The sequence below is a fragment of the Sparus aurata genome, chromosome 6 (assembly GCF_900880675.1).
Source record: "Sparus aurata chromosome 6, fSpaAur1.1, whole genome shotgun sequence".
Classification (NCBI taxonomy): Eukaryota; Metazoa; Chordata; class Actinopteri; order Spariformes; family Sparidae; genus Sparus; species Sparus aurata.
This window is the reverse complement of record NC_044192.1, coordinates 19744840-19760469: the sequence shown is the minus strand read 5'-3', so window position 1 is coordinate 19760469 and position 15630 is coordinate 19744840. Positions and strand designations below refer to the sequence as shown.

Here is a 15630-nt window from a genome sequence, read left to right as displayed (position 1 = left end):
AATTGCATCAGTTGTACCAAATTAACTGGGCTTTAGTCGGATGTGTGTCTCCAAAAGTGGCATAAATCAGAGCGCGCACACACACACACACACACACACACACACACACACACAATATTGCGTATTCACATTTACATATACATACATTAATTAAAAGATTAATATAAAGGTAGAAAACCATGATTATTGACAAGATAACACAATTCATACAGTACATATCTGCATCATGTGTTTTATAAGTTAATTATTTATTTACAGTTATGACAGATAACCACAGTGAATTACTTGTTTGCTTGTTCACTTCCCGGTAGAATTCAACATCTTTGAGTCTGAAGTTCATTCTATCAAACACATTTCTGTACTTTGGACTGATTTAAATTGACAATGGGGTTGTACACTCTCTCTACTGCCAGGGGTGTCGTCTTTCTCTCAGTTCCCTGACCAAAAGAGACAAAGAACACTCTCAGATCATACAAATACCATCCTGTCACTTTTAAAAAACATTAGAAGACACTGAATAGAAACTGTAATATAGCTACAAAAATTGCCAATCTATCTGAACGATGTGAAAAAAGAGTTGGTTTTGTTATCCTACCCACCATAGAGAGCTGTATTTCCGTTTTGCTCCTCTTAGAGCAAACACAATGATTCCACATCCATAAGACACCGTGTAGACTGGAATAAAGCACAACATGACATTACAGAAAATCTATTTTCCCAAGGTATGTTACATGTGCTGTATAAGTCATGTAGCTTTACCGTGGTATGATCTGAGGTTCAGGATGGCCACAAAAAGTGCAAAACCAAATCCCCAGCAAACATCTAAACACAGTTAAAGGAACATTATAGTCTTTATGAAGAGCATGTTTGAATGGGGGTTCTAATTTATAACATTCAAGGTCATTGTTTAATCATTTAAACTGTATGTATTGATGGTTGCTGCATCTTTCAAGCAATATTATTGCTCACTCCATTATTGATCAGCTATAAATAATGCACATGCTATTGGATATTAATGAACCAATTATTAAAAACAACACTTGTTAGTGATAAATACATCATTTATTGTAATTCTTTATATGCTCTAAGTTAAAAAATAAAATGCTGGCACGATTCATAAACAAATTATTTATTAGGTGTGTGTGTGTGTGTGTGTGTGTGTGTACCTTTTATGTCATATGGACGACCTTTACATTGCCTTGTATGTGCCGGCAGTTCTGACAGGAAGCAGACACAGTGAACATTGTTGAGCAACAAAACATATGATTAAGTCGTCAACCAAAATACCATGTACAGCAGTCTAAAAAAGGAACAGCCTCTGGTAAAATAATGTTCTGGTTAATATGTTTTAAAATACTGAGTGAAAGTTTAAAACAAAGTTCGTCTTACCAGATATTATGCCCACAACCTCAAACAGAAAGGTGAAGAACACAGCAAAAGGTATTGGATCTGTGAGTGCTGGAAATGCAAGAAGGACATCAAGACTAACAGAGTGCATGTTTTAATGTTGAAATTGAAATACAATAAAAGGTAGGTTTGATTGTAAATAAGAAAGAATTGGAAATGTCAATTGTTCCAAGAAAGTGACTGTACTTACAACGATAAGGACTATAAAGCGCTGCTGCCCATCCGAGACCAAAGCAGATTGAGTAAAAATGGTAATATTTGTCTGAAAATGTTCGAAACACTAGATTAAAGTCAAGAAATAGCTTCTAAATACATATGAATTTGTTTTAGGGAGTGTGATAACCGTACACTTTTCATTTAGACTACACAGTACATACAGTGTTTGTAAGCGTCAGCAACTCTCCTGACATGTTCCTGAAAGAAGAAACATAATCATGATCTGTATGTAAATAGAAATCAATTCAGATAACTTGATTGGATAAACACAAAGAGAGAAAGCAAGAGAGAGGGAAACTGAAAGAAGAAGACAAAGACAGCAGGAGAGAATGTATAAACACAGAATATTATACATACTAAATATATATATATTAACAGAATGTATTAACATTACCACATGTGGAAGACCTTAAAAGTCAGGAATGCAGGTGTACCCACCATTTACTGAAGGTTCAGATTCAGGTGAAGTCTCTTGGCAGGTGCAGCAACAACTGAACGATCAAACATCCCGTCAGCTGCCTCAACCAGATAAACCACTCTGCCAAGTAATGTGACAGACAGAAGGAAGTCCCACATAAGACTGGTTTGCTTTCACATTCATTTGGTTCCCAGTATGTCCTGAGGCCTTTAAAAGTACTGTTTGTGTCAAAGATCAAAGACAATAGAAAACCTCAGAGACCTCTCTGTGTTTTCCATTGGTATATATGCAATCTTATATTTAGTGCAAGCGTTTTACAACTAGATGAAAGAAACATTTTTGTTTGGCATTTCTAATGTCTGTGAACATTGCCCAGGAAATACTGGTGTTAACAAAAAAAAAAAAAAAAAACACAAATAACTGACTTTAATAGTTTTGCTGTCTAGGTCTATGCATTCAAATAAAAGTCAATCATTTTGGGAGCAGCGTTTACATTTAAATTCTGAGCAGAGGTGATACAATTAGACAATTAATCACTTAGTGTTGTGACAGTCAATTAATCTGCAAATGTTTGGATATTGATGAATCATATTAGTTGTTACATTAGAGAAGAATATCAAATATTTGATGACCCCACCCTGCTTTTTCGGCATTTTAAATAATTTAAAATGAAATAATTCGGGGGTTTGTTTGTCGGATAAAAACAGGCTCTGGTAGTTTCTGATGGGGAGTTTTATTTTTTTTTCTTTACATGCATAATGAATCAGTCAGTCAGAACATAATTCATTATTAATAATGAAAATTATTATATTTGCAGCCATAAACACAAATTGTGTCTTTAATAGTTTAAGCACAGTGTCTGTCTCGTTGTTATAGTTGTAGTTCATTATAAGGCCTCTAGATGGCAGTGTTGTATTGACATCTGCAGGAGGTGGCCGAATCCTAGCTAAACTTGCGCGGTGCATTCTGGTCCTTGAAGTCAATGTGGCCGCTGAGGGACGCCAACGTTGGGATGCTCGCGCTCAACTTAAAACTACATTTCCCTCCCCACTTACACAGATTTGAATGCCGTTCAGGGGCAGCTTTTTCCAATAGATGATCTCAACTCAAGTTTCCTCCGCCAGCTTCATGAAGAAGCTCAAGAAACTCCTCGAGAATGATAAAAGTGTCGTCTAGGTTGAGCACTGTCGAAGTCTGTGGCGGGAGAAGGCAAAATGAACTAAACGCCATTTAAGTCCTGACAATGCGGTTCAAACAAAGAAGGCAGTGATTTTGCGGTCTCGGTGGTTTTCTCTGCTGCTCCTGTTAGCCAGGGCTGGGTCCCGTTACAGTTGTGAGTCGGCGAGGCTCACCAAGATGTCCACGGAGGAGCAGGAATATGCCGAAGCGGTACTGGTGACAGAGGCCGGGCCGCAGTGGCTCCGAGCCGAGGTCGAGCGTCTTACCCGGGAGCTCCGAGAAACGACCCACGAGAAGATCCAGGCGGCGGAGTACGGGCTGGCGGTGCTGGAGGAGAAACAGCAGCTCAAGCAGCGATTCGATGAGTTGGAGACGGAGTACGAGACGGTCCGACATGAGCTGGATCAGCTGAAGGAGGTAACCTCGGGTCATAGCCACGCAGACAGACACCTTAAAACATGTACTGGTGCTTGTGTCTGAATGTGGACACCCGCCATGGAGAAAATACCCTATTAGCCGCCCGCTAAGAGATACTAATTTTGGGCAGCAGCGGTAAACACTCAGACAAACAGTCTTTAATCAGAACCATCATTACATCATGTAAGCTATCAGTCATGCCCCAGGCTGCTTTGAGGTCTCAGATATAACTTTAAAGTGCCATAAAGTGTATATTGATTAGGTGGATCCTGTCTGTAAGGTTATGACAGATAGCTATCGACTGTTTTTCAAGCATGACATAAACATCCTGGCTGAATGCTTTCCTGGTATTTGAGGATAAACATCGATATTTCTTTTCGGTCACTTCTTGCCAGTACTTGTTTCTCTTGCTGTGTACTTGAGGCCTTCAAATTAGACGTCTGCAGCTGCAGGAGTCTATCATATTTACATGCCTATGTGGCCAACCTGGTGTGTGTTTATTGGGTCTAAAAGTAGCTGGAAGGGTCAGGCTGTATTGAAAAAGAATTGTGTTTCAGACTTGTTTTGCGGTTCAGGGTTTTATGCATAAGTGGATCCTTAGAAAGGATCTAGCAGTATTGTTTTTTCAAGCCCCGTGCTGATAACTAGTAGTCAAAGTGATCGTCAATCAATATGTGGAGCCGATATATACATAGGCATCAAAAATGAAGGTCGTGGAGTGAAAATTGAGAATGACCAGTGATGAAATGTGACAAAGTACTTTTTAATTAAGGACTGTACAAAAGTAACATTTTGAGTTACTTTACTTAAGAATTTCCATTTTCTGTTTCTCTGTACTTCCACTCTTCCAAAACATTTTATCATTTAATATCGGTATCTGCAAATTTTCTGACAGATTGCCGGTAAAATTTACTAAAGTTAAAATGTGCAACATGCTCTTGCAGAATGTCCCAGATCCAACAATATCTGATTAATAATCTGAATTAGTAGCCTTTAAACATTGAATAATATGAACTTGCAAAGTCACTATCAGCTAAATGTGTCAAATAGATGTAGTGGAGAGGAATTTTACAGTCGCAGAAAATGGAGGTACAGGTAAAGTACCTGATAACTGTGCTTCACTTCACTTTTACTGTAACTGTACACAATTTTACTGTTTATTCCATCATTTCTATTGAAATTTTGACACAAAGACTTTGATTTTTACTGCAAATGAATATCAGTCCCAAATATTGGTTCCAGGTCTTGATTTCTAAGTATCGTTGTCTGCCCTGAAAAAGCCATAACGGTCAGCCCCTAAACATGTGCTGTTAGTTACCCTGTAGGTTCAGATTATTCAGTGTTACGCACGTGCTTGTGACATGTAACAAGCAGATAGTGTTGTGGACAGGACACTGAGTCGTGAGACAAAGCATTGCCTTTTAAAATGCATTTTATTTTATTGGCAAGCGGACTCAAAAATCTTCTCCATAGTAATTTTCACAACACCTATCCTGATGTCCTAATTGGCCTGTGAATTCCTTAGACCTTAGTTCACAAGGCAAGGAGGTTTTCATCTGTCATCATTAATGAATTCAGCTGCCCGAGACTCTTTTTACCCAGCTCATTTCAGCCTTAAGATGTTATGACTTTAAGCCAAGCTGTTGTCAAGGAATCTTTCCTCACCTCCATTATGAGCCTGACACCTGTGGAGTAATTTAATTCTCACTTAAGCAAATGCTGTGTCCTTCCCTTTGTTTATTAATATGGTGATCTGAGACATCACCCACTGATTTCTAAAGGGATGGTTTGAAATTTGGTTGTACCATTTGCTGCCATCTGCGACAGTTCTTGAAGACAAAAAATGCTAAATTGGTGGATGAGGAGGAGCTTGGGCAAAACTGAGGCCAAGATACATGTCAGTTAAGCAATATATACAATATACAATTTCATCCATTTGGTCTTTATATCTACCTCATAAACCAGTGATTTTTTAAAAATTGCCCTAGCAAAAGACAAAAGAAGAAGTTACATTAGCAGCTAAGGTCCTAACTTTTGGGAAATGTTGACTGTCTCCAGAGGGAACTTGGGTTTTTCCCTTCTGTTCAGTTTAGTCAGAGTTCTCAAGCATCTAGTTTATAAACCTTTAGAGGAACTGTGTCTTAAGACCACTTCCACATTGGCGTCAGCATTCAGCAGTTATAGTCCGCTCACTCTTAATAATTTAGTGTATTCGGATACTTCACTGTGTGGTATTTCTGCTAGCTAGAAGGCCATAAATGTGTAATATTGCGTGCAGATCACTGCTCTGTGTAAAGAACAAGATAAACTCAGAGAGTAGTCAGTCTTTTTCTTAGCTGAGATAAAGCCTTTGTTTATGTCTACGTGACACAACTTATTACTATCTTCATACTGATTGAGTCCTGTCACAAAATAGAGAAAGCTGCCCGTTATTTCCCACTGTCCAAGGTCATGTATTCAGATTGCTTGTTTTATTTGACCAAGAGTCTAAATCTTGAATGTAGCCAGATTACTATCCTGTATGACAAAGAAAACCATCAGATTCTCACACTGAATCAATCAATTACGTGTCCAGTTTAATGAGGAACTGACGTGGGTCTTTCGCTGACTTCTTCTCAGTTGTATGTTGATGGTGATTTTCGTCCACATTACTTAATTCACAATGTAGGTCACAGTCCACTCATTGTTTGACTCATTGTTTGACTCATTGTTGGAGTCACTCTCTTGGTATCTCATGATTCTGAGTGCTGCTTCTCTCTTCAGTCGAGTATGTCATGGAGGCTGATGTAGGAAAAGGAACCATCCATCAGCGCCCACTGTTCTTATTAAGCTATAGATCAATTCCCCTCACGACTGACCGCCTCTTGTTATACATACAAATTGGTCTGACTGAAAACTACTGAGGGGTCAGATGCCAGTGGAGACCTACAGCTCTGTGGTGGCTTTCAGGACTTTCTTGCACAGGAGTTGTTACATCACCAGTTCAGCTCAGTGTCTGTGTGTGTTGGCTGGATGTCTAAAAGCTTTTAAGTCAGTTGACTGTAAGAAACCGACATCAGGCTGTTCTTCCTATGAACTATTAATGTGTTGTCCTTACTTTGTCAGTTCTGTCATCTTGACTTTAGCTTAAACACAATCATAGCCACCTCCATTACACCCACCTGTCTGCTATGGAAAGATTTTTATAGGACCTGAGAGTCGAGGCATTTGTGTCGTCAGTTCCCCCTGCATCTTCTGGAGTTTTGCTGGGGTTGTTGTGGTCTGACATTACTGAATATTCCAAAATGTCAGTAGCTGAGTGACCTTTTTTTATTTTGCAATACATTGTAGTCATGTTTAGAAACTGTAATCCACTGCGATTAAATTACAATTGTTTAAAGAATGTACTGTTGCAGTGTGGGATTAGCTTTGATAAGAATTTAAATTAACAGACTTTTTTTGACATTCAGTTTTATTTAATAGATTTTTGGTAAATTATCATGACTTTTGTTCTTTTTTTGAGATGTTAGGGAGTTCTTACCTTCAAGCTGCATATCAAAGGAGCAAAGGAGTGCTGTACATCAGCTATTAAAGCAAGGTTAAGTTTGGAAACGAAGGAGTTTTGCAGAGATTTGAATTTGCAGAACTTGTGATGTGATGAAGTGATGCTTAACTCGTGATTTGAATGCTGTGAATATGAAAATATTATCAAGGTATTTTGTTGAGGTTTGTTCGGGGCTTGTGACAGTCACTCTGATTGAATTATTGTATCAAGAAAAGGGCAGTCATGGCAAAACTCACATACATGTCTGCATGTCTGCAGAGGTGGGAAGTTACAAAGAACAAAAAGTTTGTTAATGTACTAAAGTCGATTTTTCAGGTGTCTATATTTTCTTTAAGGTTTCATTTTTCTGAATTTTTTACTCTTACTCTCGACACTTTAACACAAATATCTGTACTTTCTACACCATTCTCAAAACAGGCTCAATACTTAAGTTTGAATGCATTTTAGGGGAATTATTGATTATATTTATTTTTGCCACGTTACATGCTGCACAAGATTGATTTCAATTTATCAGTGCGCATCACGCACGGCAGGTGTAGCAAGACAGAAGAACGTAAAAGACATAATGAGACAGAAATGGATAGAGAGGAACCGTTAAATGGGGAGGTGAGATTCAGTCAGCTTTGCACAGAAAAGGACAGTAGAAATATCCTTCAGAAGGATACTTTTTACTGTTATACTTTGAGTACAATTCAAAGCCTGTACTTTCTTCCTTTTTTCTTGAGTAAAGAAGTTGAAACAGCCCTTCTACTTAAGTAGTGCCCTAAGTGACTTCCTACTGTCATAAATGACAAAGAAAAGCTGCAGATCCTCACATGTAGGAAGTTCTTTTAGTCAACTAATCTATTATTCCACTGACGCTGCTGCGGTAGTCTGGATTAGATTTCCAAGACAGATCAAACTGAGTGAAAGTATTTTTTTTTTTTTTTTTTTTTTTTAGTCTCTGAATGTGGATTGGCAGACAGCAGCCTCCAGTTGTCTCCAGCTTGTCAAATGAACATGACTGATGCACTTCAAAGCCAATCAGAGCTTGCAACAATCTTTTTCCATGCTGGATGCCATGGAGTTACATCATGATATAAGGGTGACACAGCACTTGTGACTTAAAGGTCTCCTGAGGAACAAATGACTAGTAGTAAATGCAGCGAATGACAGGCCCCCAGGTATTTAAAAGAAACTGTTTGGATAGGCAAAGCCTTATCTTATCACCGGTGGTTATTTTGCTCATACTTGTGGTTCTTTGTGCATCTTTATTAGTCCTCAGTCATGATTTTGCCCCTGATGTTTGTTCTTACTGTGTTTCCCCAGGCATTCGGACAAGCTTACTCAACCCACAAAAAGGTGGCAGCAGATGGGGAAAGCAGGGAAGAGTCCCTGATCCTCGAGTCGGCCAGTAAGGAGGCTCTGTACCAGCAGAAGATCCTGGAGTTGCAGAATGAGCTCCGACAGGCCAAAGTCTCCTTCAGCGGTGTACAGGCTGAAAATGAGCGCCTGTCAGCCATCTCTCTGGAGTTGAGAGAGGTGATCATTTCATTATATGATTATTACACAGCATTACCTATAAAGCCAGTATATATCAATGACAAGTAGGTCTTATAGGCTAGATCTTTTTTGTGTGATATGTTAACCTGACTTTGTTCACAGACAGACCCACCATTTACATCTGTGTTGAGTTATGTGTGTTTTTTAATAGTTGCCTTTCGTGTGGTAAAGCTGTGGAAACTTTAAATGGCTTTCCCTAAATCAAATGTGGAGTTTCTGTTTGTTTTATACACAATCACGTTCACAGGGCTTGTGCTGAGGCTAAGTTACAATTTACTGTAAATAGGATGAAAGAGGTAAAGTTCATGGAAGTTTTGACTGAGACATGGAGCGAAGACCACCACCACTAGTGGTGAGTTGCGAGAGAGTCTAAGTTTGTGCTTGTAGTGGGGGAAGGGTCAGTTAGAAGGACTGCAGTGGAACCAGCAGGAAAGATGATGTAATGGTCCGCTGTGAGTGACACAAAGGATGTCCTCCGCCAGGCCTCTGTCTCTGTAGCATGGAGCAGTAAGTGGACCATGTACTCCTTCCGTCATTAGATTTGCCTGCCAAAGTCTTGACCCAGTGGTATTTGAAACATGCTGACACCCTGATCCTCATTTCCCTCACAGTGTCTGGACACTTGTAAGGATGTAGTTTACACAGCCAGAGTGTTTTTCTTTTCAAACTATGATTTTTTATTTCAGAGTTCAGAGCTGGCAGAGCTACAGCGTGGTCAGCTGCGTGATGACATCAGAGAGTACAAGGTGCGGGAGGCTCGTCTGCTGCAGGACTACAGTGAGCTGGAGGAGGAGAACATCTCTCTTCAGAAACAAGTGTCTGTACTGAGACAGAACCAGGTGAGCTGAAAAAGACAGACCTTGACACTCACTGTGTTACACATCACGATCCTGAAAAATAGTCCCAAACAAGATATATTAATGTATTTGGTTTCTGATATAAAGACACAATCATTGGTTCCTGTAAGGAAGTTACAAGGTAAAACATCAAAAACTTGTCACCTTCCTTCTTTAATTCAGAACAGGAGTCTTAACACAATTTTCTTACATTTTTTTAGTTTACAGTGATTTGTTTTTCAGAGATATGAGGCCCAATAGAGAAATGACAGTGAACACATTATTTGAGGAAAATTGACATACTTATAATTTTTTTTTTTGCCATCTGCTTAGGTGGAATATGAAGGTCTAAAGCATGAGATCCGCCGTCTGGAGGAGGACTCCCAGTGCCTACACAGCCAGCTGGAGGAAGCCATGCGTCTGAGAGAAATTGCTGAGCGACAGCTGACAGAGGCCTTGGAAACGATTAAAACAGAGCGTGAGCAAAAGGCCACCTTGCGCAAGGAGCTCTCCCACTATATGACCATCGGCGGCTCTGTGTACAACAGCTCTTTCAACATCTCCATCGACAACCTAAAACACCACGACGATCCCTCCGCTGCCACCGAGCCTGACAACGATGATCTGATCAGAGGCTTTGAAAACGGCTTGATCAAAATGGGCGAAGGTGATGAAAACAAGAGAGGAGAGGCTTTCAAGCCTGCACCCAGCCTGGTGGACGACCTGCTGAGTGAGCTCAACATCTCCGAGATCCAAAAACTGAAACAACAGCTTGTGCAGGTATGAAGACCATGAGATGCTCTTTGCCAGCTGGCATGTTTTTACCACACCACAATTTAGTTTAAAGTTTAAGTCTGGTTCTGAAGCTATTTGATCGATTTTGCCAATGTCAAAACATGTTGTTTGTTCAAAATGTTACTGTATAAGATGTACACAGTTGACAGTCCTCACATGGGAGAATAGAAAAATCTATGTTGCTAAGAGTGTAACTACATGGTTAATGATCATCTATGGCTGTATCGGTTGCTTATGCATTTTAACTTTTGTGTTTTAGGTGGAGCGGGAGAAGGTGGCCTTGATCAACTCTCTCCAGGAGAGCCAGAAACATCTGGAACAGGCCTATGGTACTGTGTCTGAGCAAAAGGAGACTGTCAACAGGCTGACTGAGAACCTCAGTGCAATGAGGAAACTTCAGGCCAGTAAGGAGCGCCAGTCTGCCCTTGACAGTGAAAAAGACCGGGACAGCCATGACGATGGAGACTACTACGAGCTGGACATCAACGGACCGGAGATCCTGCAGTGTAAATACACTGTGGCTGTGTCTGAAGCTGGGGAGCTGAGGCAGGAGCTGAAGACTCTGAGGGCAAAGTACGATGAGTGTCGAACCCAGTATGAAGACGAGCGAGCACGGCTGGATAGCGACGTCCACGAGTTGAGGTCGAGGTTGGCGTCCCTGGAGAAGACCAGCCAGGCAGATAAAACAGAAGTGGCTCGCCTAGAGAAGGAGCTCCGTCTGGTCAGCGAGACTGCAGGAGAATCACTCGGCAGCCTAAATGTGGCCCAGGATGAGCTCATAGCTTTCAGTGAAGAGCTGGCCAATCTCTACAACCACGTGTGTATGTGCAACAATGAAACTCCTAATCGTGTCATGCTCGACTACTACAAGCAAGGCAGGGCCATAGTAAGAAGAGGGCAAGAAGGGAAGGAGCACCAGTCTTCAGTGCTTCTCACTAATGGGCTGATCAGTGAGACTGAAATGAAAAAGTCTAACTCAAGCAGCACTCCTGCTCCAGAGCATCGGCCAGAACCCATGAACATCTATAACCTTGTAGCTATCATCAGGGACCAGATCTGCCACCTGCAGCAGGCAGTGGACCGCACCACAGACCTGTCGCGCCAGAGACTTGCGAACCTGGAGCTGAGCACAGTGGCAGACAAAGACAAAGAGGCTTGCATGGAAGAGATCCTCAAACTAAAGTCCCTGCTGAGCACCAAAAGGGAACAGATTGCCACCCTCAGAGCTGTGCTTAAGGCCAACAAACAGGTCAGGACACCACTCAGTGTGGCTATAAGTGTGTGTATGCATGCCTGCTGTGTATGTTTCTTTAAAGGAAGGATGTTCATTGTTTCCAAAACTGTCCAACAGGCTTTAGCTTAAAATAACCACTGAGTTTAGACCTGAAATGCATGAAATAGATAATTATAATGAGATCTTCTTCCCTTTAGACGGCTGAGGTTGCTCTGGCCAACCTGAAGAGTAAGTACGACAGTGAGAAGGGCATGGTGACTGAGACGATGATGAAGCTCCGCAATGAACTAAAGGCTCTGAAAGAGGATGCTGCTACCTTCTCCTCTCTTCGAGCCATGTTTGCTACAAGGTATGATTATAAATAATCAACAGTTTACCTTTCTTTCCTGACAAACACGAAATGTCACCAGGATGTCACGTGATGGTTCAAGGTGGTCCAGGGCTTACACCAATAATGTATGACTGTTTGTTAGGAAGAGGAAACATAAATGCTTTATATCAAACATAGATATCTTTATATTCTGCCAATTCTGACTCAGTTCTGAATCTTTTTCTTGCAATGGAAAGAAAATTCAAAGTTTCTGTGCATATTCTGCATAGCTGTTTTGCCTGAGTGTCTCTATATGTCTGCGAGAAAGACACAAAGCATTGTGGGAACAGTCTGATGTAATACTTGTGTGAGTCGGCTAGCAGAGAACTCATCCTGCCATCTGGAAAATGCTGCCTGGGGAATGGAGAAAACATGTGACAGCAGCAGCACTTCAAAGGCTCATTGCGGCACCTGCTGGAAATAATGGGTATCTCTCATTTATTCCTTTTTCCCGCTTTCTCGCAGGTGTGACGAGTATGTTACCCAGCTGGATGACATGCAGAGGCAGCTGGCTGCTGCTGAGGACGAGAAGAAGACCCTAAATTCTCTCTTGCGTATGGCCATCCAGCAGAAGCTGGCCTTAACGCAGCGCCTGGAGGACTTGGAGTTCGACCACGAGCAGGCGCGTCGTAAAACAGCCACAGCGGCAGGAGGCAAGGGGAAAACAAAGGGCAAGGGAGCCGCTTCCAACCTTCATGTAAGTCGGAGGCTGTACTGCAGAACCAACTCTGAGCTACAAAGCCTCAGCAGAGGACCTGGGTTCCTCTGCAAGGGTTTTTGTGGCCTTTTAAAACTTTTATATCTACGTTTGCAGAATTTGCGTCTCTCTAAGGATTTGCATGCTCTCATTTTGTCTAACACCATGCTCTCTGTTTTTGTAGCCATTATACATCTAATGAAATATTTTTATCACACTAATAATATTACTTCTTAACGCTATAGTATAGTTGTTTTCAGAATAGAATTGATACATAGAATCTATTCAGTTGGCACAGGGAAAGCATAAATCTCCCAAGTGTGGAGCTTAAATCTTATTCTATGTAAGGTATTTATATCCTCATTTGACCCGAGAACAACATGAAACTGGAAACCTACGTGCTAATTTTAATTCAACTGCCATTTGATTCCAGGCTGCATCCCTCAAATTCACTATAAGCAGGTATAATTTATCATGGAAAGTACCAAGCCTTCATCAGTGTTTGAGTTCTGTGACATGTTCGGGTGCTGGTGAATCATTTTGGGGGTGGAGCTTTCAGTGAGGATCATGCTACACTTAATGAAGAAAGCATGAGGTGACAAAGCCTTAAGCAGTTGCAGCCTTTCTGAAGAGTTTGCCATAAGCTGTAACTAGTTTTGTGTTATTCACTGTTTGAATGTATTTTTAGAATTTTATGACATGATGTGTTAAAACTGACAACACTTTTAGATATACAAACCTAAACCTCAGTCCCAACAGTTGTAGTAGAAATGTTGTCGAAAATTCATCTCTTTGTGATCTCAGTTCAAAGTGTAACTGTTTTTCAGTCTCACTTGTCTAAAACAGCTTGTGAGAAATTGATAACAAAAAAATGTATAAATGTGAATTTCAAGTAGGTTGAAAACAAAAACAACAAACCAAACTGTCTGCATGAATATTTTTAGTTTGTTACTACAATAAATCATGTTTTTCTACTACAAATAAGAAGCTTTTTCTTTCTATCCTCCATTTTCCTTTCTCTAAACCTTTTACTTTGCCCTTGTATTCTAACACAAAACTTCAAAATTCTTGAACTCTTTGAAGGGAATCTGTCTTGAGCTACTCACAGAAGCCTGCATGCATAACACTCCTCAATCTTCTGCTCCCTGCAAGCCTCTAACTTTCCTCATTGCTGACTTTTAATTTAATTAATTGATAAACTTCATCTCACTAATGAAGTGGAAATTGAAATTCAATCAACAGTCAATTAAATGTGATTTTCCTGTTTTATCTTTTCCATTTGCAGTAAATCTTTGATGCCAAGTGTCCTTAAGGAGGTCCGTCAGTGTCTGAGACACAGTCACCAGTGCTCCTGGTTCCTTCACTTTCTAATCACGGTCCGAATCACATTATTGTTAACACAAGAACAAATCCAACAGTATGCTTTATAGTGCCAAAACACGTATTTAAAAAAAGAGAAACACTTTGACTGCAAAAAGAATGACTCATCGCATCAGCTGCCCACTTCAGTCCCTTCAGTCTTCCAACAATATGCACCACTATCATTACTGAAAAAGAGGAAGAATCAAGATGGGTGTTGTGCTGATTACTCATTGCCTATGTTACCCTGACTGAGCACTTAGGTGATTCCCCCTTCTTTCTAAAATCATACTAATTGTTTCAGGTGTCGCACAATGTTTTTACTGGATGTGCATGTTTATCTGACAGATCCATGATGACATTTTAAGTGATTCCAACATGTTTTATCAGTATTTATTTGATAGCAACAAAATCAGAGATTATACTTTGAATAATTCTTTTAAAACCAGACCTTTCAACCAACTGGTTGAAATCAAACAAAAGAGAGGAAATCCCTTTTTCTGCCTTGTTTTTTTTCTTTTTCTTTTGGCCTTAGATTTAGAGGTGGCTTTTTAACAGCCACATAGATCTCCTGTTAATTTTCACTTTATAATCCTGCAAATATGGAGCTTCATATTCAGGGCGTTACCTAGATTTTGTATAATTTGGCTCCACCTTTGTACACATGGCAGAGCTGTTACAAATTAAAAGTATGCTTGTTGTGACTAAGGAAAAGTATTAATGCCAAGCTTATTTAAAGATGTCTAAGTTAAGGTCAGATGTTAATAGTATTCATAAACTTTATTCATGAAGGAGAGTTTTTTTTTTTAAATGTCATTGTTTTAATACTACTTTTTGTAAACCTTTGAGTCCATTGTCTGCAACAGTAAGCCTGCTTTATGTGTTTTGTGTATACAAGTGCAATTTGCAAACATGACAAGGAAAAAAAGCAAAATGTCTATGCTATGTGAAAATATTTTACACATTGTTGCTCACATACCTGGTCCTAATTGATTTTATATGTTTTTACTATAACTACAATTGTATTTATTTGACACTGTTCAGACTGCAGGATGTCCTCATCCTTTTTGTTTTATAAAGGGAGCTTAAGTGGGTGTCGACAAGACTGAACTTGTGGAAAACACTAGCAAGATTCATGACTGCGGGTTACTGTCTCTGCTAACAGTTATGGCTGGTGATGAAATAAATCTAACTTTCACAATGTTGTAGTCATTGTTCTTTTTCATTTGAACATGAGTAAGCAACCATTCCACAGTAATTTTGACAGTGGAGCTATGTTCTTTCACAGTAGAGAAATTTAAAAAACTTCATAGTATTTTGAGAAATTCCCCAAAACTAATCAGAATGAGCATCCATGGGACATCCTGGAACAATTATAATCTGTGGAGGATGAGCTGTGGATCAGACTTGGCTCCGACCCGTTGAGGCATCGACACAGGATTTCTGGGGGTGCCCTGTAGTGTCTGGCAACAAGTAGAGTCCAGGCATCCCACAGATGCTCGATCTCATTGAGATCTAGGAAATTCAGAGGCTTTGTTGCGATCTCGAGCTTTTTGTCACATTCTTTGGGTCATTCGTGAGCAGTTTTTGCAGTAGAAGGGCTCATTGTCCTGCTT

The 15630-nt window shown here is 40.1% G+C and overlaps 1 protein-coding gene across 1 annotated transcript; it reads left to right on the top strand.

The window, feature by feature from the left end:
* Nucleotides 1–3254: 3254 nt before the first annotated feature.
* On the top strand, nt 3255–15215 carry bicd2 (bicaudal D homolog 2 (Drosophila)). Its single transcript, XM_030418563.1, has 8 exons — nt 3255–3637; nt 8490–8702; nt 9410–9562; nt 9893–10339; nt 10614–11603; nt 11786–11937; nt 12424–12655; nt 13941–15215. Exons 1-8 carry the CDS (start codon nt 3398–3400, stop codon nt 13941–13943), a joined length of 2430 nt encoding a protein of 809 aa, XP_030274423.1. The 5' UTR covers nt 3255–3397; the 3' UTR covers nt 13944–15215.
* Nucleotides 15216–15630: the final 415 nt, after the last annotated feature.

Coding starts and splice junctions, on each gene's coding strand:
- bicd2 (XM_030418563.1), top strand. CDS start 3,398: ATGTCCACGGAGGAGCAGGAATATGCCGAAGCGGTACTGGTGACAGAG. Junction 8,703..9,409: donor TCTCTCTGGAGTTGAGAGAG/GTGATCATTTCA, acceptor TTTTTATTTCAG/AGTTCAGAGCTGGCAGAGCT. Junction 11,938..12,423: donor CGAGCCATGTTTGCTACAAG/GTATGATTATAA, acceptor GCTTTCTCGCAG/GTGTGACGAGTATGTTACCC.